This window comes from Stenella coeruleoalba (assembly GCF_951394435.1).
Source record: "Stenella coeruleoalba genome assembly, chromosome: 3".
Taxonomy (NCBI): domain Eukaryota; kingdom Metazoa; phylum Chordata; class Mammalia; order Artiodactyla; family Delphinidae; genus Stenella; species Stenella coeruleoalba.
Window position 1 is genome coordinate 162,516,068 of NC_137148.1, and position 20,023 is coordinate 162,536,090.

At 54.5% G+C, this 20,023-nt stretch overlaps 1 protein-coding gene across 1 annotated transcript; it reads right to left on the reverse strand.

Moving 5' to 3' along the window:
* Nucleotides 1-940: 940 nt before the first annotated feature.
* Nucleotides 941-13,813, reverse strand: LSM4 (LSM4 homolog, U6 small nuclear RNA and mRNA degradation associated). The gene is made up of 5 exons (XM_079917218.1): nucleotides 13,499-13,813; nucleotides 9,416-9,457; nucleotides 7,202-7,300; nucleotides 4,141-4,324; nucleotides 941-2,186 (listed from the first exon to the last, which is right to left on the reverse strand). Exons 1-5 carry the CDS (start codon nucleotides 13,499-13,501, stop codon nucleotides 2,095-2,097), a joined length of 420 nt encoding a protein of 139 aa, XP_079773344.1. The 5' UTR covers nucleotides 13,502-13,813; the 3' UTR covers nucleotides 941-2,094.
* Nucleotides 13,814-20,023: the final 6,210 nt, after the last annotated feature.

Sequence of the window (20,023 nt, forward strand, 5' to 3'; positions counted from 1 at the left end):
AGGAAGAAGACTGGAAAACGGGCCTGTCCCGACACCCAGCTCAGGAGGACGACGCCTTCCGGAAGCCCACGGCACCTATGCGGCCAGGGCCGGGGAAGCGGCTCATATCACCAGCGGGCAAGGAGAGAAATGAGAGCCCAGACTGCCCGGCTGGAAAGGTCAGGGTTGCCTGGCGCGGCTGGCGGCGCGGGCGGGAAGCCGCGCTTACGCACGCCGAGGATGCGCCCCCGCGCGGAGACGGGGCGCGTCCGGGACCCACGACCCTGAGCTGCGAATGGGCCCTTGGGAACGTCTGAACACGTTCCTGGTCCAGAGCCGGGTAAGGGAAGAAAAACCAAACTGCGGAGAGCAGGAAGGGGCGGGGCTCCTAAAGGGCTTCCCATTAACAGCCGCGCAGGACACCAGAGCCCCACGGATTTCATCAAAGCCTGACTGGAGACGACCCGCGCCCGGCAGGGGGGAGACCTAGCCCCCCAGAGCAAGGCCCTGGAGGCCATAATGGGACTCTGCGTCCAGGGCCATGGGGGAGGGGAGTTGTGAACACGGCCCCCTCCCTCCCCAACCGTCCTTCTCTTCTTGCGCCTTCATGTCAGCCGGCCCCCTGCACAGCCCACGTCTGTGATGCGGGAGGTGGGTTCTCAGGGCCCAGGTCACACTCAGACCTCACACCCCTGTCCCCAACCTACGCCAAAGTGTTGCTTTGTCACCAGGCAGGGATTCAGGCAGCAGCAGGTCCCTGGAGGGGGGGCCCGGGGAAGAAGCAATGATGGGGGTGAGAGTGGCGGCAGGGTATGGCGCTCTCCAGACAGGACGGGGCTGTGAAATCTTAGTCAGAGGTCTTCGAGCTAGCTAGGCCAGCACTTTGCAGACCTGATAAGTGGCAGTTCTACAGGCACCACCACCTTTTCTTCCGATCACCCCTCAGAACCGGTCTCAAACCCGTGACAGGTAGAACCCGCACCCACAGGAACTGGCCTCCTAACACCAGCCTGTCTCTGCGGTTCCCAGGAATATCGGTCAGCAGACCATGTCACCGGAAACATTTTCACAAGTGCTGGCTCAGCGTCTCAAGCAAATCACTGGGTTGTGGAGAGGCAGTGCCCTGACTTGAAGAAGAGGTAAAAGGTTCACGAAAACCTTCCTCATGTGTTCCTCGAAGCAGCCGCCTGTCATGGCTTCTCTCTCGGTGAACTCTGGTGTGAATGGTGCTTGCAAAACAGGGACGGAGGGCAGAACACTGGTGGCAACGCCAGGCGGTGTAGGTGTCCCGCTGGCTCCCACCTGGGACTTTCCTCCCCCCACCTCCCCACAAAGAGAAAAGGGGGTCGCCTACTGCCCAGAGCCCAGTCTTGCCTTCCACCTTTTGTTAAGAGGCTGCTGAGGGACATGGGAACCAGTGTCCCAACAAATTGCTTCCCCTCAGTGAGAGGCCACAGGGTACAAAAGACAACTTCTTGCATGGGGCTGTGATTTCCTGAGGACACTACCTACTAGATGCACCCAGTGGTTCAAAAGGAATTAATGGATTTACAGTTTGTAGTTGTATTTGTTTTTATTTTTGTAACACAAAGAGGGAGAGAGGAAGTGAAGGGACAGGGCCCAGCGTCGTCCCCCAGAACAGCTTCTGAGGCATACGTTCGCCTGGATTCGTTTTGAAAAGGCAATTTTGGGGTCCGTGTTTTAGGAAACTCTCCAGGCTGTCAATCTCAGTGCAAACAGCTTAAAATAAAAACCTCCCGTCTGTTCGTCACACAGGGATCTAACACAAAATGCAAAACAAACCTGTTCGGAAAATGCCTGCCCTTAAAACAAGAGTGAGGGCTTTAAAGATTCATTAAACACAGAATCTTCAGGAATCAAGTTGGCTGCGACTTCACAAAACCAGAAGCACAGAATAACGTTTCCAACTGTAGAACTGCTGGCTGACAAAAAAAGAGGAGGATCACAAGATGACAGGCAGGGGGGTCCTCCCCCAACACCTGCCTCTTCTTTTTGTTCTGAACAGACTCAAACTGGAGAGTAGAAACGCGGCCTTGTGGGTGGAAGCAGATGCCCGGTGGCGGTGGCTCAATCTCTGGGGAACAGAGGGGCGGCTCACTGTTTGCCCGCCTGTCTGCCTGGCTTCTTTTCTGGTTGACCTCTGCCGGTGCCTGGGATTCCACCTCGGCCCCGGCCCCCAAACACACCTGTGAGACAGGGGAAACGGGCTTTAGCAGAGCCAGGCTGGGAGGCCCACTGTGGACTGGGACCAGGAACTGGAATCCTTAGACTGTGGCCAAGTTGTTTAATCCCTCTGGGTCTCAGCTTCCACTTCTATAAAGTGAGGGCAGTGATCCCACCTCTGGCGGGAAGGGCAGGCTGAGAATCTGAGATGGAGTGTCGACCAGGGCTGGGCATGGGTAGTGCTCCAGAACATTCTCAGTGTGACAAGGGACCAGACCAGGCCCCCCAGGGGTGTAAAGGATGCCAGGGAGGACAGAGGTTGGCACCAAGTCACACTGGGGCTTGGGGTGGGCTTCCTGGAAGAGAGGGCTGGGGGCCAAGGTGGAGGGCAGTCACCAGGACAAAGCCAGAAGGGCTTCCAGGAGGAGGGGGGGGGCACGAACTAAGACAAGGCCTGGACTCAGTCCAGGGATGGGGCAATGACCCCCAGCTGTGAGGCTGGGAGCTGCACCAGGGGACCTGGACCTTCCTTGCTCTGGCACCACCCGCATCTGGCCCAGGAGAGAAACGACTGGGTGGTTTGTGTGTGTCCAGCCTGGAGAAGGGGCAGGGGAGCCTCCTGAGCCCTGACCTCTGCAGTTAGTGGTGGGGCTGTTTCCAAAATACATTTTACGTGGAACAATGGCACTGCTGTTGGGGGAGTTGAGTAGTTGGAGGGAGGGCATGCCCCCGGCCCAGGGAGGTCCCAGAAGGATCAGGGCAGCATGGGGACATAGAAATGTACACACAGGCCCCCTTCCTCCACAGACATGCAGGGGGCCCTCTGGGGACAGAAGCCAATGCTGGCAGGGTCTGCCTAACCTCACGTCTCATGGGGCAAGACCAGCTTTGCCAAGGGGAGCCTGGCTATGCGGGGACCCCTGTGAGAGTCCCACTGGCTGTGGAAGGCCCCGTGGCCTCCGTTCGGAGCCGCCCGAGCAAGCCGCTCTCCCCGTCCTCCCTGCTCCTTCAGGCAGTTTACTTGACAGTGGTGGCCTCCAGTGAAGGGTCTAGCCCCGGGGACAGGTCCTGGGACCCCTGGGACCCTGCTCACCCCCATCCTAGGCTACTCTCCACCTGGGGTGCCCTCCTGCCCTCTTCCATCTGGCTCCTTTCTGATTGTCACGTGAGCCTCAGCTCATGGCTGGCTCCTGTGCCCTTCCCAGCCCTGCCCATGAGCCCCCAAGGTGGGCCCCGGGCCTGGCACACAGGAGGCCCCTCCAGATGCAAGAGACAAAGCCAGGTCCCTCCAAGAACAGGAGCCGGGCGGGGGAGGCGGGAAGGGCAGGGTCTGCAGATGGCCTCTGGGCTCAGGCCCCAGCTGACTGCACAAGTTTAATTTTATGCCAGATTTATAATCTCAGGGTGGTGTGCTGGGATCTATCCAAAAGGCATGACCTTGGCTTTGTATAAAGGAGTCATAGCAGGGAAGGGTTCCATGCCGGGGCCCCGCGCTGGGGTACTCACCCGCAGTCTAGTGAGGCGGGCACTGTGGGACCCTCTCTGCAGAGGGGAAACTGAGCCTTGGCGAGGTGCCCAGAGCACCTGCCAGGAAACACAGGCAGGGCTCAAGTCCCAGGTCTATGTGGGCCTGGACCCAGACCTAAGGGAGCACTGAGAGCCACTGTGGGGCAGGAGGGCCCAGGTGGGTGAGGGTCAGCACTGACCACCAGGACTCAGCTGGGCTCCCCGGGTTGGGCTCCTGCGGTGGGGACAGGCCGCAACCAGCAGCATCAGCTGTTCTGCAGAGGAGCCCCATGAGTCACAGCCCCCCAGCTCCACGTAGGAGGGGCTCAGAGCCAGGCCCTCGGCACCATGACGGCACCAGCCAAGAATGTCAACACTGGGCCGGGACGGATGCCACGTGCTAGAGTCACCCCCGCCAATGGGGAGGCCCCAGCAGCCTGCTAGGGAGGAAGCAGGGAGAGAAGGGCATACCTCGCCCAGCGCCCCCCATTCCGCGGCCCTTCTGCTGCTTCTGCTGCTGCAGGCCACCGCGGCCGCGGCCCTTGGCCACCACCTCCTCCTTGACCATGTCGATGATCTCATCAGGGATGCGCAGGTACTTGATGGTGCTGCCGCGGATGTAGCACTCGGGCATCCGCCAGAATTTGTCCCCGTCCTGTGAGAGAGGGTGTGTGTGTCAGATCTTTTGGGGGGGGTGGTAGGGTCCCTGCAGAGCAGGTGCAGATGGCCGGGGCAGCATCTGTCCCCTCAGGCCGCCTGCACCTGGCATCGCCCCCGCAGGCCCCGCAGGCTGCAAAGTTCTTCGTCCTGGACGGGACACTGGAGGGGCCGCACTCCAGCAGGATCTCTCCAGATCCTTGGCAGCCCTTCACACATGAGAGAGGGTGGGGCAGGGCCTCGTGAGAAGCCTCCGTGTCCTCAGCCTGTCCTCCAGTGGGGGATGCAGCCCGAAGCCTGGAGAGGGGTGAGGCTGTCCCACGCGCCAGGTGCTGCCACAGCCCAGCTCCTCCCCCTCCTGCCCCCAGCCTTCCAGAATTCACCTTCTGGAACCCTCTCTATGCACCCTGACTCATTCATTCACACAAGTATCTCGTGGCAGGGTCTGAGCTGGGCATGGGACACAAGTGAGCAGGACAGAGACCCTGCGTGATGGGTGAAGAGGGCCAGGACGGGGGTGGGGAGCCAGGTCTGGGGCCAGCCAGGGGCAGTTCCCAGTGATGCCAGTTTTCAGGAGAGCTATTGGAGGCTAGAGAGACAAGGGGCTTGTAAAGTTGCAGACTCCTGAGCAACGCCAACCCTGCAGTTCTTAGGATGCTGACTGTTTCCCCACCACCACCATATACCCTGCGACCAGCAAAAGGCCTTCCCTCCACGCTACCTCCTACTGCCCTTGGGCGGGAGCCCGGGGCCTCATCCATCAGATGAATTCTCCGGCCCCACCCCTGTTGCCCAGGCCAGAAGCCTGGTAACCCTCCCCCGCCACGCCTAGAAATCAGACCAAGACACCTCCCTGCTTAGATCCCAATCAGCGCCCCGTTGGCCCAAGGACGAGGTCCAAACTCCTCAGTGTGGTTCCAGAGGGCCTGAGATCCAGCCCCACCCTGGCTGCCCTCTCTCGGCACTCGATGTGCCTTCCAGATGGAACTTTCTGGAACACACACGGTGGGCTTCCGGGCCCCAGCACTTTGCACACGCTGTTCCCACCTTTTCACGTCTGGCTAACTCCAGTCCTCAACAGGCCTTGCTTCCAGCCTCCCTGCAAGCCCCAGTCCTGCATGACACTCATCAGCGGTGCCTGGGCCGATCTGGCCCAGCCCAGTGGAGGTACTCGGCAGGGACAAATGGAATGTTTGCGGGCCAACTCTTCCCAGGAACACACACGAGAGCCCCCGACCCATACAGGAACCCCAAGAGGCCTCAGAGCATTCCTTTCCCAGAAATGGTAGGCGAGGGGCCAAGTCTGTGGGGATGCAAAGTACAGCCAGACAGAAACAATGATTGTGTGGAAGCTCAGGGCCGGGGCTGGGGCTGGGGCCGGGGCCGGTGGCTCAGCGCGAGGCTTTCCCTCAGCCAAGGGCAGGCCGAGCCCAGCGCGCTCCCTGTAGGAACAGGGTTTACTGTGCTTTCCATGGGGGCAGCTAAATGCCTCCCGACCCTTGCTCTCCCGTGCTTTCTCAGCCCCTGGGATCTCTGTTCAGCCACCTGCTACCCAAGGGAAGGAGGGGCTGCCATCACCTGTTTACAGGTGAGGACTCTGCGTGGCCTGCGTGAGACGGTACCTCCCACCAGCCTCTCCTCCCAACCGCTGGGTCACAGAGGGGGACTCCCCAGGGGGAGCCACGTGTCCAGTCTCGGCTGGCCATGGAGGCCGGACGGACCTTGCCCTGAGACCCAGCGATTGGTTCTAGGTCCCAGAAGTGGACACAGACGTAACAGCGGTGTGCAGAAGGACAAGCGCTCAGCTGTGCACTGTGGCATCGTCTGCCACAGGCACACTGGAAACGCCTGCCACCAGGAGTTCGGTCCTAAGAAGCAGGTCACAGAGCCAAGCAGGTGAGGGTAGGGGGTCACAGCCCTCTGTCTGCCTTTTGGGGTGTGAACTGTCCAGGAGCACAGACCGGGGTGAGAGTGGCTGCCTTGTGCTCTGCCGTATGCTGGCGTGGTGAGCCCTGGGGCACACTGCCTGTGGCTCAAGACAGCCGGGCCCTGCCTGGGCCCTCCAGGAGCTTCCTCCCTGTAACATGAGGGGCTATCTTGGGCAGGGGGACAGAGACTGGAATCAAGGTGAAAGGAAAGCTCTAGCAGAACCCAGTGCAGATTAGGGGGAGGGAGTCCTGCCTTCCTCACCGTCCTCATCACTCTGTGGATCATCCCAAGGCAGGGATGACCCTGGGGAACATTCTCCCCCACCCCGGCCCTGCACTTCCTGGTTTCAGGCCTCAGGGGAAACAAGCCCCGTGGTGGCCTGCACATCCCCCAGTCACGCCACCACGGCCCACATGGTGGGCAATGCCCACAGCCAGGACCAAAGGCAGCAGAGGCTAACAAGGAGGGTGGGGCCTGCCCTGGAGCCCACCCCCTCCCTGTAGAGCAGGGATTTATGGCCAGAAGCACCCCCCAGGCCTAAGTCCTTCTTGGTCAGGGGTGGCACCCGGGGATGCAGGAGCAGCTCAGTGCCTGCTGGGCAGCATCCCCGCAGGTGCAAAGTCCAGGGCACTAGAGAGACTTGGAGCCTTGTCCGGCTGTTCCCCCCAACATCCTGACTAGTCCCTCGGGCCCCGCCCCTGCAAGAGGCCCTGCCCCTGGCAGGATGACTGGTGGTATAGGCTGCGGTAGGCACCCTCCCACTCCTCCCACACGTCCAGGGAAGGGCTTTTACCCCACTTGGAGGCGAGGATGCTGAGGCTCTGTAAAGCCCCAGGTCCCAGTGCGCATTCCTGGCCACACGACCCCCACTCGCTCTGCCCACCAGACCGGAGCTGCCCCAAGGCCCCCAGGCAGCGAGAGCAGACTCGGGGCGGAGGGCACTCACCCTGGACGTGCAGATCACTTCACGCAAGTTGATGTTCATCCAGTTGTCGCAGCTCACCAGGTGCCCATTGTACGTCTCCCCGTTTTTGAGCTCCACCAACTGGAGAGAAAACGGGTCCCACGTCAGTCTCAGGCCCTAAGAGGGGTGCAGACTTACCCGAAGAGCAGGCCACCACCACCAGGCCTCGTTCAGACACATCCTCGTGTCTTCTTCGGACCCACTGGCCACAGCACACGGTGCCCAGGCCCCCAGGGGCCCACCTTACAGGAGACACGCTCTGCTTTCTCGCTACGCTTTGCTGGGCATTGTAGACTTTCTACGATGAAACCATTTTTTTGTGTGCGGAAGAAAGAAACAGACAACCCCCCCCCCCCCCACATCTTTAAAGGAATGAGTAAGGGTGGCCGGGGGCCGGGCAGGTGCCCGGTGATGGCACACATGTGATCCTTGGTGGTCTGGAAAAACTGTTTTTCATTGCAATAACTACTTGCTTATTTTGATGTGTTTCCGGAAAAGCGCGTCATGCAGAAGACAGGCTTTTGCTAGGAAAAGGCTGAGACTTAAAAAAGAATCAATTTAGAGAATGAACTTATGGTTACCAGAGGGGATTGGTGGGGGGAAGGGATAGTTAGGGAATTTGGGATTGACATGTACACAGGACTATATTTAAAATGGATAACCAACAAGGAAGTACTGTATAGCACAGGGAACTCCGCTCAATATTATGTAACAACCTAAATGGGAAAAGAATTTGAAAAAGAATAGACACATGTATATGTATAACCGAATCACTTTGCTGTACACCTGAAACTAACAACATTGTTAATCAACTATACTCCAACATAAAATAAAAAGTTAAAAAAAAAAATCAACTCTCAGGGCTGGAGAGGCACGGGGCTCACAGCCGCCACCTCTGTATTGTTCCATGGGCTGGGCATGGGTGCAGGCGCCGGCATAATGAGCGCCAGCGGCAGCCTGGTCCGTGCCTATGACTTCCTGCTGAAGTTCCTGCTGGTGGGTGACAGTGACGTGGCGAGGGTGAGATCTTGGCGAGCCTGCAGGACGATACAGCCGAGTCCCCGTACGGCCACCTGGCAGACATCATGCGCTCTCCTGCTGCCTTCTGCAGTGCTGCAGACATTTTCCAGCTACTCTGCCCGTTTCCCTTGGCAACCACTTTAAGATTTAAAATATGATTTGTAAAGTCATCACTTTCAAGTTTGGAAAAAAAAAAAGAAATAAAAGGAATCAACTCAGCTATCTGCCCAAGAGAAACGAAGACATACATCCATGGAAAAATGTGTTCACGGATGTTCCCAGCAGCTAAAATCTTCACGAATAGCCAAAAAGTGGTAACAACCCAAATGTCCATCATCAGTGGACAAATGGATAAATAAAATGTGGTGTATCCACACAATGGAATATCACCTGGCCGTAAGGAATGAAGCTTTGACACATGCTACAATGTGGACAAACCCCAAGAACATCATGCTAAGTGAAGGAAGCCAGACATGAAAAGCCACATGTTGTGTGATCCCACTTACAGGAAATGTCCAGAACAGACAAATCCACAGAGACAGAAAGCAGATTCGTGGTTGCCCGGGGCTGGGGCAGGGGGGCGGGTGGAGGGGGAGGGGAGCAGCTGCTAATGGAGACTGGGTCACCTTTTGGGGTGACAGGATTGCTCTGGAACTACATAGAGGTGGTGGTTGCACAAAACTGTGAATGTACTGAACGTCCCTAAACTGTACTTCGAAAGGTTGAATTGTATGGTATGTGAATAACGTCTGAATTTAAAAAAAAGAAAAGACAACAGGACATATTGACAGATACTACACTTTATCACGAAAGGACAAAGCAGCTTAGGGAATGAGCATCGCATGAACCTATCCATATTTTAAAAACTCATTCACGCTTACACACACGTTAAAAGTCCAGATGTGTGTATATCAAAGAATAGTTAAATTGTTGGGAAGATGAACGAAGAGGGGCTTCCACTTTCTCTGAGTCTCTAGTATTTGACACTTTTAATAAGCATGTATTACTCTGATCAGGAGCAGAAATGACACAGGTCCTGACGCATGTGGGAGGGAAAAGAGGACAGGCAGGAAGTGGCTTTGGCTGGAGGCACCTCACCCTTTGCCCAGTGTCCCTGTCCCTGTGCTGAGGCTGGTCCCCGCTGAAATGTGCCATCCCAGACCAGCATGTACTCACCATTGGGTGATTCTGAGCCGTTTTCAGCAGTGACAAAGGAAGCTGAAAGGCAAACAAAAGCACATGACTTGTTTCATCAGCCAGCGCTGTGGAGCCCTGGCCTCTGGGCAGGGCTGAGACTCCAGGAGCACACATTCCCCGACAGAAATGCAGCTTCTGAACTCTGCCCAAGCCCAGGACACATACCTGCCTCCTAGCTTAGGACAGAAAAGTCTCAGGAACACCCCCACCCCTGCAATTGCAGAGGCATCTGCCCTCTGGTCTTGGCGCTGACCATTCCGGGCATTTCTTTGTAGCTCAGGCTGCATATAGTCCCACCCCTGACAGGACCAGGTGTAGCCCTCCATGCTTATCAACAGCATCACAGCACACAGGTTCTGCTGCTGCTTGAATTTTTTGCTCCACTGATGTTTCTGAGATACATCCAGGCTAATACATGCAGCTCTAGCTAGGCCTTTCATTGTCGGCATGGTAGGTGGTTATCATCACACCCACTTTATGGACGGAGATACTGCAGCTTAGAGACTGAGGAACTTGCCCGGCACCAGTGAGCTAGTGAGAGACGGAGCTTGACTTGACCCCATCTGTCAGAAGCCAGCTCACGCTGAGCCCACAGGGGGCTCAGGGGGCAGCTCTGATTGAACCAAGAGTGATTTGGCCAGGCGCAACTGGCCTCCCAATCACAGGCCACATCTGAGCTGGGTGTTCATAGAGGAATTCACCAGGTGAGAGGAAGAAACATTTCAGAAGAAGCCTGTGGTCACTGCAAGTGAGAGCAGATAAAGGATGGGATTTAAAAACGCCCCCTGATAAGGTGAACTTTCAAGATAGTTCTTTTCCCATTATTGCTGAATTTCTTTTTTATAAAAAACATATAGTGTAACCGGGGAAAATAAGTCAGTTCTTTTCATTTTAGGTACACAAATCACAACCCATACACTGGGGCCTGTCTCTGGGTCTCCAGAACGGTGGCTCAGGTGGCAGTGCTTGGGTCCAGGGTCCAGTGACAGCCTATCCAGTATAGTCAGGTGAAGGTTCTAGACCAAGGGCCCCACAAGATGGGAAACTGCCTCAGCAAGGATCACACCTTGCCCGAGCAACTTTGCAATCCTAAGTTGGCCTGAGCCCCAGGACTTCTTGGCAGGGGAGTCCCAGCCCACCCTCACCCTCCAATAGGAGGCAGCTGCTTCTCCAGGTGGTGGGGACTGTGTGGCCTCTCTCAGGAGGCCACAAGGGGCCCTCAACCCCCAGAGATGGCTCCCTATGGAAGGGCTTGGTGGGGGGATATCTCACATCCCACGGGCCTTCCCTAAGAGCCACCCGGGGAAGATCCAGGGGCGGCAGGAAGCCAGGCCCAAGCCCACTTCCTGCACTGGCTTCCTGGAAGGGCACGATAAGGAGGAAGAAGGAGCCACGTGGAGAGGAGGTGGCTGCTCCGAGGAGGGTGGGCAGGCAGGCTGGGGTCCCAATGTGGCCAACCTGCAGCTCCTGCCCTCTCCTCCGGAATGCATCTGTGTGATGCTGCCGGGTGCGGAGAGCTGGAGGCTCAGCCGCGCGTGCGCGAGCCACACACCCAGAGGGTATTTTACAACGGAGAAGCCTCACGCTTTGCTGGGCAAGCCTGTTCTCTGTGCCCACAATGGGAATCTGGACCAGGGCGATGACACACCTAGGTCCTCCTCCCAGATCAGCAGAGAGGGGACAGGACCAGCTTAGCCCTGGAAGGCGAGAATGAAGATGGACTCAGTGCTGAGAGGTGGAGGGAGGGTCACAGCAGTACAGTCAAGGCCCCTCTAGATGAGGCACCAGCGGTAGAGCAGATGGGACCTGCCCAGGGACATGGAGCAAGATCCCGCTAAAGCCGGGGAAAGTAGGCTGATGCCTGCCAGCAGGGGACCCACAGACGTCCTTCAGTGGCATACAGAGCCTCTATGCCAGTCCCTCTCAGGTTGCCACCCTGTCCCAGCTACCGGCAGCACAGCCCTGAAGGACCCACAGCCTCCTTAGCTGTTGCTGGCAGTGTGCCCTCAGAATACGGCTGCAACACAGATGGGTCCAGCACCTGCCCACAACCCTCGCCTGCGCAGCCGCCCCCTAGGCGGGCCAGAGCCAGGCCTGACACGGTCCAGCAAACTGGCCCACTCAGCGCCTCACACACCATGCCCGGTGCTGCTGGCCAAGCTTTGTTCCTCGGTTCCCTCTGCCTGGGGTGCCCTTCCCCAGGCTGGTGGCTGCTCCCTCGGCCAGGCCCTCATTATAACCCCATGGAGGGAACACGGTTTCCACCTGGGCCACCCTCTGCTGTTTCTATTATAGGACGTAGCCAGTCTCTAATTAACTTGTTTATTTATTATGTCTCCCTGGCTAGACTGGAAGTGCCACAAGCCTCCTGCTAGACTGGAAAATTCAGAGGGTGTGGACTTTGTCCAGCACTGAACACCAGGGCCAGGCACACGTGAAGGACTCAGTAAATATTTTCTGAACAAATACAGCACACACCACCAAGGGAGGCACTTGGGGCAGCGGGGATTCTTGCTCAAAGGAGAGGCTCAAAGGAGAGGTGGCACTGGGATAGCAATGCCAAGCAGTGGTCACATCTTGCCATCTTCTACGTCCTTGTCCCCAAACTGTGCTGGAGACAGAGCCGAAGGGAAGGGGAGGATCCTCGGTGAACTTAAAAGCCAAGGGGAAGGGGCGGCGGCAGGGGTGTGGGGATGGAAGACACTTGAAGGTGCCAGGGAGACAGGAAAGGGCCAAACACCCAGTTCAGGGGGAGACAGGGTCATCTGGAGTCGGGAAAGTCATAAAAGAGCTTTAGGCATGAGAACTCCTTTTTCTGGCCTTTCTCAGAACGCCTGGGGTCTGACCCTCAGGCCTGGACCAATCCAGGACTAGACCTAATAGTATCCTGAGGCTCCCAACTCAGGAAGCTGGTTGCAGACCACCCACTCCCTCGCCCACACCTCTGCTTCCGGCCCTGCCCTGCCCTGACCACAGGGAACAGGCAGTGTGTCATGCCTTGTCCACTCCTGAACACTCCTCAGAAGGCGCGAACAGGTTGAATGAATGAATCTGTACTTCACACAGACACTGTTCTAGGCTCTGAGACTATATGAAGATAAAAGACAAAGATCCTGTCTCCACGCCCAGTCCCTCAGACCAACTCTACCCTCCAGCAGAGAGGAACCTGCTTCCTTCTCTCCATCCTTACACTGACCAGGAGAATTTAGCGAGCCCTCACGGTCGGCTCTGAAAAATGTGCAACCATCTCAGAGCAACTCAGGTGCTGATGGGCCAGGTACTCTCCCAAGAAGCTCTCAGCTCTCAATTCCTCTGTGTGGACCTCCGTTTCCCTGTCATACGCTGGGGGCACAGACATTCTCTGGGTTAGATCTACAACTTCCACAACTTGTGAGCGCCATGGCCCTGGGGAGGCTTCCTGTCAGGGCCTCAATTTTTCTTTTTGTGAACTGGGAGGGTGCAGTTAGTCCATCCTTAGCTCAAAATACCCCCTCTCCCTCTGAACGATATACTGTGTGACACAGGAAGAAACAAACCCTTCTCTGGGTCTGTTTGTCAGCCTGAAAAAGAGAGGCACAGGAGGTTGTGCGGCTAGCATTCTAAGGGCCTTACAAGCCCTGAAATTCCCTAAATTGGTTTAATTTGAGAACGCACACCGGCCCCCTACTTCTTGGCGCTCTAGCTTTACAATCTATGAGGTTAGACTGGGTCGGATGCACTCGGAGTCACTTCCCTGCCCGAAAAGTCACTCTGCGGCATTCACCGGGCCCTTCGGTGGGTCTCTTTCCTCTCCGGCCTGTTTCCCCACCTGAAAAATGGGAAGACTGCGGCTACACCGCTATACTATGATTACACGTTCGGTCAGTCCCAAGTTCCCCTGAGACCGACATGCTGGGTGTCCTGAAAGAAGCCCCTGCCGTCCCCGGTCTCAGTTACCACCCCCTCGGGCCGGGGGTGGGAGGACTCGAGGCCCGGATGGCACGCTCGCTCCGCATCACCCCCTGCCCCAGCACCCGCCCCGAGGGCCCTTGGCGGCCGGCTCCCCCGTCGTCTTGCCCTCACCATGGTGTCGGCGGGGACCGGGCTCGCCGGCCACTTCCGCCACCGCCGCCGCCGCTCACGTTCCCGCCGGTAGCAGCCCCGCTGCGCGCCACTAGGCTGAAATGGAGTGGCAGCGACGCGAGCCAGTCAGAGAGGGGCTCGTGGGAAGGACAACCAATCCATGCAGAGTAAGGCGAGGCCTACTAAGCACGAGGGCGGGGCGGGCCGTGTTCTCACAGGAGAAATGAGGGACAGACTCGTAAAGTGCCGCCGTGAGTGCTGCAAAAGGGGGCGGAGCAATGTGCGCAGGCGCAGGAGGCCTTGTGGGCAAAAGCGCATGCGCACGCGAAACCCTCGCGGATCTCGGCTCCACGCCGTGGGCGAAGGCGGTTATTACCTCCAGTTTCGAGAGAGAGAAATGGAAGCTGTTTGGTTGTTATTGGGATGTGCTTATGTCTCCCTTCGGGCCCCTCCTCTCCTGAGTCTCATGATTGTAGTTGACCATTATCCAAGGCATGTCTTTTGGTAGGTTGGAATCCCGGCTGTGCCCTTTGAGCCTCAGTTTGCCTCCCTTTGAAATGGCCGTAATAATAGTGTATGCGCTAGAAGGTTGCAGTGAGGACAGAACGAGTTAAGCCACGGAAGAGCACGTAGAACAGAATCTGGCACATACTGAGCACTTGATACACGGGTGTGCAACATTGAGCACCTACTATGGACCCGCTCCTAGAAACACATAAGTGAATAAACCAGACAAAACTCCAGGCCCTCCTGAGGCTTAGGAGCCCACTGAGGAGACAGCCGGTAAACAAAATAATTAGGAAAAGGTATTAGTTTCCTTGGGCTACCGTAACAGAGGGATCAAACTGGGTGACTTTAAACCATAAAACTTGACCCAGAAGTTGAAATCAAGGTGTTGGCAGGGTTGGTTCCTTCTGAAGGATCTGAGGCACAATTCATCCTATGCCTCTCTCCCAGCAATCCTTGTAGTCTTTGGTTTATTTCTTTCTTTTTATCTTTTTATAAATGTATTTATATTTATTTTTGGCTGTGTTGGGTCTTCGTTGCTGCGTGCGGGCTTTCTCTAGTTGTGGCGAGCAGGAGCCACTCTTCACTGTGGTGTGTGGGCCTCTCACTGCGGTGGCTTCTCTTGTTCCAGAGCACGGGCTCTAGGCATGTAGGCTCAGTAGTTGTGGCACACGGGCTTAGTTGTTCTGCGGCATGTGGGATCTTCCCAGACCAGGGCTCGAACCCGTGTCGCCTGCATTGGCAGGCAAATTCTTAACCACTGTGCCACCAGGGAAGTCCTGTAGGCCTTGGTTTATAAACATATTACTCCAGTCTCTGACTCTGACATCACATGGCTTTTCTCTGTCTCAGATCTTCCTCTTCATTTCTATGAGGACACTCCTTTCTCTTATTAGACCCACCCTAAATCTAGGATAAATTTCATCTTGAGATCCTTAATTATATCTGCAAAAAGACTTTATTTCAAATAAGGTCATATTCACAGATATGGAGGTTAGAACTTATCTATGTTATCCAAGATATGCTAGAACATTTCTTTTTAGGGACAATACTCAACCCACTACATCAAGTATTAGCTATGATTCCTTTGAACATAGACATTCATTTGAATAGTTCATGTCTCCTAGGTGACCATGCATGTACTTTCACACACTCATGAGCATATCTGCAGCCTAAATTTCCAGGAAAGGTCCAGCTGGATGACCATCGAGGGTTCCTTCCTCTGCCTTGACTTTCACAGATGTCTTGACCTTCAGGTCTGTAAATGAGACATAGGTGTTCTCCAGTGACTACCCTTTTCCAGGCCTCCTTAGTGTCAGCGCTGGCCCGAGAGCTTTTTCTTTTCTTTTTAATTTTTTGACTGCACCACGTGGCTTGTGGAATCTTAGTTCCACGACCAGGGATTGAACCCGCCCTGGCAGTGTCACTGACAAGTCCTAACCACTGGACGGCCAGGGAATTCCCGAGAGCTTTTTCTTACCAAGCCCAGAGCCAAGCTCTTCCAGCTGTAAAGTCCCTATTCCTCTCAGAGCCAGCTCAGGGAGCCCCTGATGCTCAGCTTCTCAATAAAAGATTCCCCTGCATCAGGTCTACCCTGATCTACCCTCCAGGACCTGGTGAGGGGAAAGGGGTCTGGGGACCAGCTTTGCTATGAAGGGACTGAGTGACTCAGGCATGTTTCTCCCTCTCCCTTCTCGTTAAAAACAGGAATACAGGAGCTTCCCTGGTGGCGCAGTGGTTGAGAGTCCGCCTGCTGTTGCAGGGGACATGGGTTTGTGCCCCGGTCCGGGAAGATCCCACATGCCGCGGAGCAGCTGGGCCCGTGAGCCATGGCCGCTGAGCCTGCGCGTCCGGAACCTGTGCTCCGCAACGGGAGAGGCCACAACAGTGAGAGGCCCACGTACCGCAAAAAAAAAAAAAAAAAAAACAGGAATACAGATCTTCCTGGACTTACGATGGGGTTACGTCCCAATAAACCCATCATACGTTGAAAATATTGTAAATTGAAAAGACATTTAATACATTTAGCCTACTAAACATCGTACCTTAAACGTACTCAGAACACTCACATTAGCCTATAGTGGAGCAAAATCATCAAACACAAACCTATTTGATAAAATGTTGAATATCTTACGTAATGTGTTGAACACTGTACTGAAAGTAAAAACCAGAATAGTTTTAAGTGTATCAGTTGTTTACCATTGTAACCATATGACTGACTGGGAGCTGAGGCTCACTGCCAGCTGCCCAGCATCACGAGAGTGTATGTCTAGCCCCGGAAAAGATCAAAATTCAAAGTTCAGTTTCTACTGAATGATTGCTTTTGCACATCATGAAGTTGAAAAATCTGAAGTCAAACCATCATAAGTCGGGGACAGTCTGTGATCATCTTTGCAAATCAGGGTTACTGTGTGGAGTGATCACATGTGAAACCCATATAGAGTGCCAAGCACCTGGTAGCCTTGGACCCACAGTTGTCCTTCATGTCTTAGTTTGGGGTCTGCCCTCCCCCAGAAGCTGACCCTGAGATGAGGACTCAAGGACACATGGAGTATTCAGGGGGTGACCCCAGGAAGTCCCCACTGGGGATGGAGACCTGAGACAGGGAGGGAAGGATCCCTGCAGTGGATGCCAATGAACAGGTGACAAAGTGGGCACCTGAGGGTTAGTCCAGCTGTGGACCTTAGGGAGACAGCATAAGAGCTTGTGTCTCAAAGTGGTCCCACCCAGGGTCAGGGCAGAGTTTATTTTCCCCTCTATCATTGGCTTGGGGATGCTCCCAGTGTTGCTGGTGAGGTCAGGGAAGTGTGCAGGATGCTAGTAAGTGGCCAACAGTGATATGCCGATTGGGCTAGAGGAATCAGTGTGACCAGCCGAGACTTATTTGCCAAGGGTAAAGGCCGCTTTGATGTAAACAACATAAACTGGGCTACATGAAGTGCTCCAGCGTCAACATGGTGGTGGAAGTAGGAAGAAAATTGCATGCTGGTTCACCTCGTTCTGACTTTTCTAGACTTTTCTATGTTCAGTCCTTCTCCTTTTGCATAACTGACAAACTCCTGTTCATCCTTGAAAATTCTGCTTGGGTGACCCCGTGTGGCGGGCTATGGTTACTGCAGATTTGGTCAGCTCTTTCAACACAGGGGTGGCCAATCGGAGTTCTCCGTCCACCTGGGCATAGTCGTTGGCCAAAGAGGAGCAAGTGACCAACCAAAGCCAATTAGACTCACCCTTGGGACGGCTACTGAGGGCCAGAAGGGAGAAAAGTGCTTTTCATAGAGGTTTTTTAAAGTGCAATAGTGAAAGCCCAGTGCCATCCCGATTGATCTTCTGGAAGAAGCTCTCTGCAGGTTGAATCTAACATAGAATTCCTCTGTGGAAAAGAGGCACAGTTTGAGCCCCTGGATCTAGCTATATCTGAAGTCATAAGGTGCGACTTTCCACTTATATGAGCCCAACAAGTTGTCTTTTTTTTTTTTTTTTTTTTTTTGCTGTACGCGGGCTTCTCACTGTTGTGGCCTCTCCCGTTGCGGAGCACAGGCTCCGGACGCGCAGGCTCAGCGGCCATGGCTCACGGGCCCAGCCGCTCCACGGCATGTGGGATCTTCCCGGACCGGGGCACGAACCCGCGTCTCCTGCATCGGCAGGCGTACTCTCAACCACTGCACCACCAGGGAATCCCCAACAAGTTGTCTTTTATTGCTTAATTCACTTGGAGTGTGGACTCTGTCCCTAGCAGTTGGCAGGCCCTTCACTAATGCATAGCTGCTCTGTGAATTCTTCAATGACTGCCCCCCCCAAATCTAATCATTCCTTCTCTTATACTTTGAACTTCAGTACCTTGCATTGATTTTCATCATTACCTGGTTTGTAATTGTACCACGCTGTAATTGCTCATTTGCACACTTAAGCCTTCTTGACCCTGACTTGTAGGAGCAACGTGAGAGTTTGCATGGGCCACTATTTTAGGCTGTCAGCACAGTTTTTCCTTCCCCCCATCATGGACACATGACCCGGGCTTAACTAATCAGAGGTCTTCCCTGGAAGTCTCCTGGAATTGCAGAGCTGGAGTAATGTGAGTCTGGTACAGACATGGCCATCTTTTCATTTTAGAGTCTTGGCCGTGTTTAATCCTGGATCCAGCTGTACCTGATGCTTCAGAAAATCGTCATCCTTTCCTATCCCTTGAAAATACTCCTCTATTTTCTTCCAGTCCAGTTTAAATTGTATTTCTGACAGCGGAAACCGGAAGAGTGTGAACCAAGGTACCTATCAAATTTAAAAAGATACACTATCCTCCACTTAAAAAAAAAGGGGGGAGGGGGATCATAAAACTCAGTGCTGGCAAGGTTGTCGTGAAACTGGTAGACATATATTTTCTTTTAAGTGGGGGAGAAATGGCATTATGTTTCAAAATCCATAAAAGTGTCACACCCTGCAACTCAGTAATTCACTTCTGAAATTTTATACTAAGGCGGTCTTGCAAATGAAGGGAACTGCTCCACACCAAGACCTTGCAACAATGTTGCCAATTCTAAAACAGCAGAAAGAATATAAATGTCTAACAGCAGTGGACTGGTTGAGTAAGCTATGTTTCCTCCACTAGACAGAATATTTTCCATTCGTTAAAAAATTATATGTAAATTCTCCCCCACCCCCACCCCCCGGGAGCAGGCAGTGGGCTGAGCTTAGTGGTTAGATTCTTAAAAAGAGAGAAAAGGGGGGGCTTCCCTGGTGGCGCAGTGGTTGAGAGTCCGCCTGCTGATGCAAGGGACACGGGTTCGTGGCCCGGTCCAGGAGAATCCCACATGCCGCCAAGCCGCTGGGTCCGTGAGCCATGGCCGCTGAGACTGCGCGTCCGGAGCCTGTGCTCCACAACGCGAGAGGCCATAACAGTGAGAGGCCCGCGTACCGCCAAAAAAAAAAAAAAAAGAATCTGCCTTCCAATGCAGGGGACTCAGGTTCCATCCTTGGTTAGGGACTAAGATCCCACATGCTTCGGGGCAACTAAGCCCGCACTCACCACAACTAGAGAGAGCCCGTGTGCCGCAACGAAGATCCAATGCAGCCAAATAAATAAACAAATAATTTTTTTAAAATGTAAGTTCTTAAAAAAAAAAAGATTTATCTTCCTTAATTTTGTTTTCTTCTGTTTTAAGTTGCAGGTGGAAACTGCTTCCCCCATCTCCCCCTCCTGCCACTACATTCATAGCTTCTGAGGATTACCAGAACCCACTTCGCAAAAGGAGTACAGGAAAAAAGGAAAATTGCTAGAAAACTATATGCATCTTTTTTTTTTCTTATTCTCTGTTTCTTTCTTTTTTAAATTTTGGCCACGTGGCTTGAAGGATCTTAGTTCCCTGATCAGACCTGCGCCCTCAGCAGTGAAAGCACGGAATCCTAACTACTGGACCGTCAGGGATCAGCACAAGCTGATCACATACCCTGCGACCCACCTCCCTCACTTGGCCTTGAAAAATGCTTTGCTGAAACCTTTCTGGGTGTTTGGGGTTTTTGAGCACAAGCCACCGGAGCCACCCTTCTCCTTGGATGGCACCTTACAATAAACCCTGCACTTTCCTTCACCACAACCTGTTGTCAGTAGATTGGCTTTACTGCACGTGGGTGAGCAGACCCAAGTTTGGTTCAGTAACAAAAGCACCCTCTCCATCCTCTAGTCTGAGCCCCGAAAGGACTCACACATCTCAAGACCACATGGAGAAAAAGGGGCATTCACCCTTTGAAACGCACATGTCTACCCAGATGTCACTCTGCCTAACTCGGCCAAAAGGCCCATCCAGTCCCTGAACTGGCAGAGCCAAAAGGAAGGAGCCCCAAGAAGGCGCCATGGGGTCCCGTGGGCTTCCACTCTCTCCCACCTCCCCCAAGGCCACACCCAGCAGGAGCTGGCAATGCGAAGAGTCTTGGAGATCCTAGGGGTGGGATCTGAATCCAGCTCCAGTCCTAGCCTCCCCCACCTGGCTCTCTGTGGCTGTGAGCCCCTAATCTCCCAGGGCT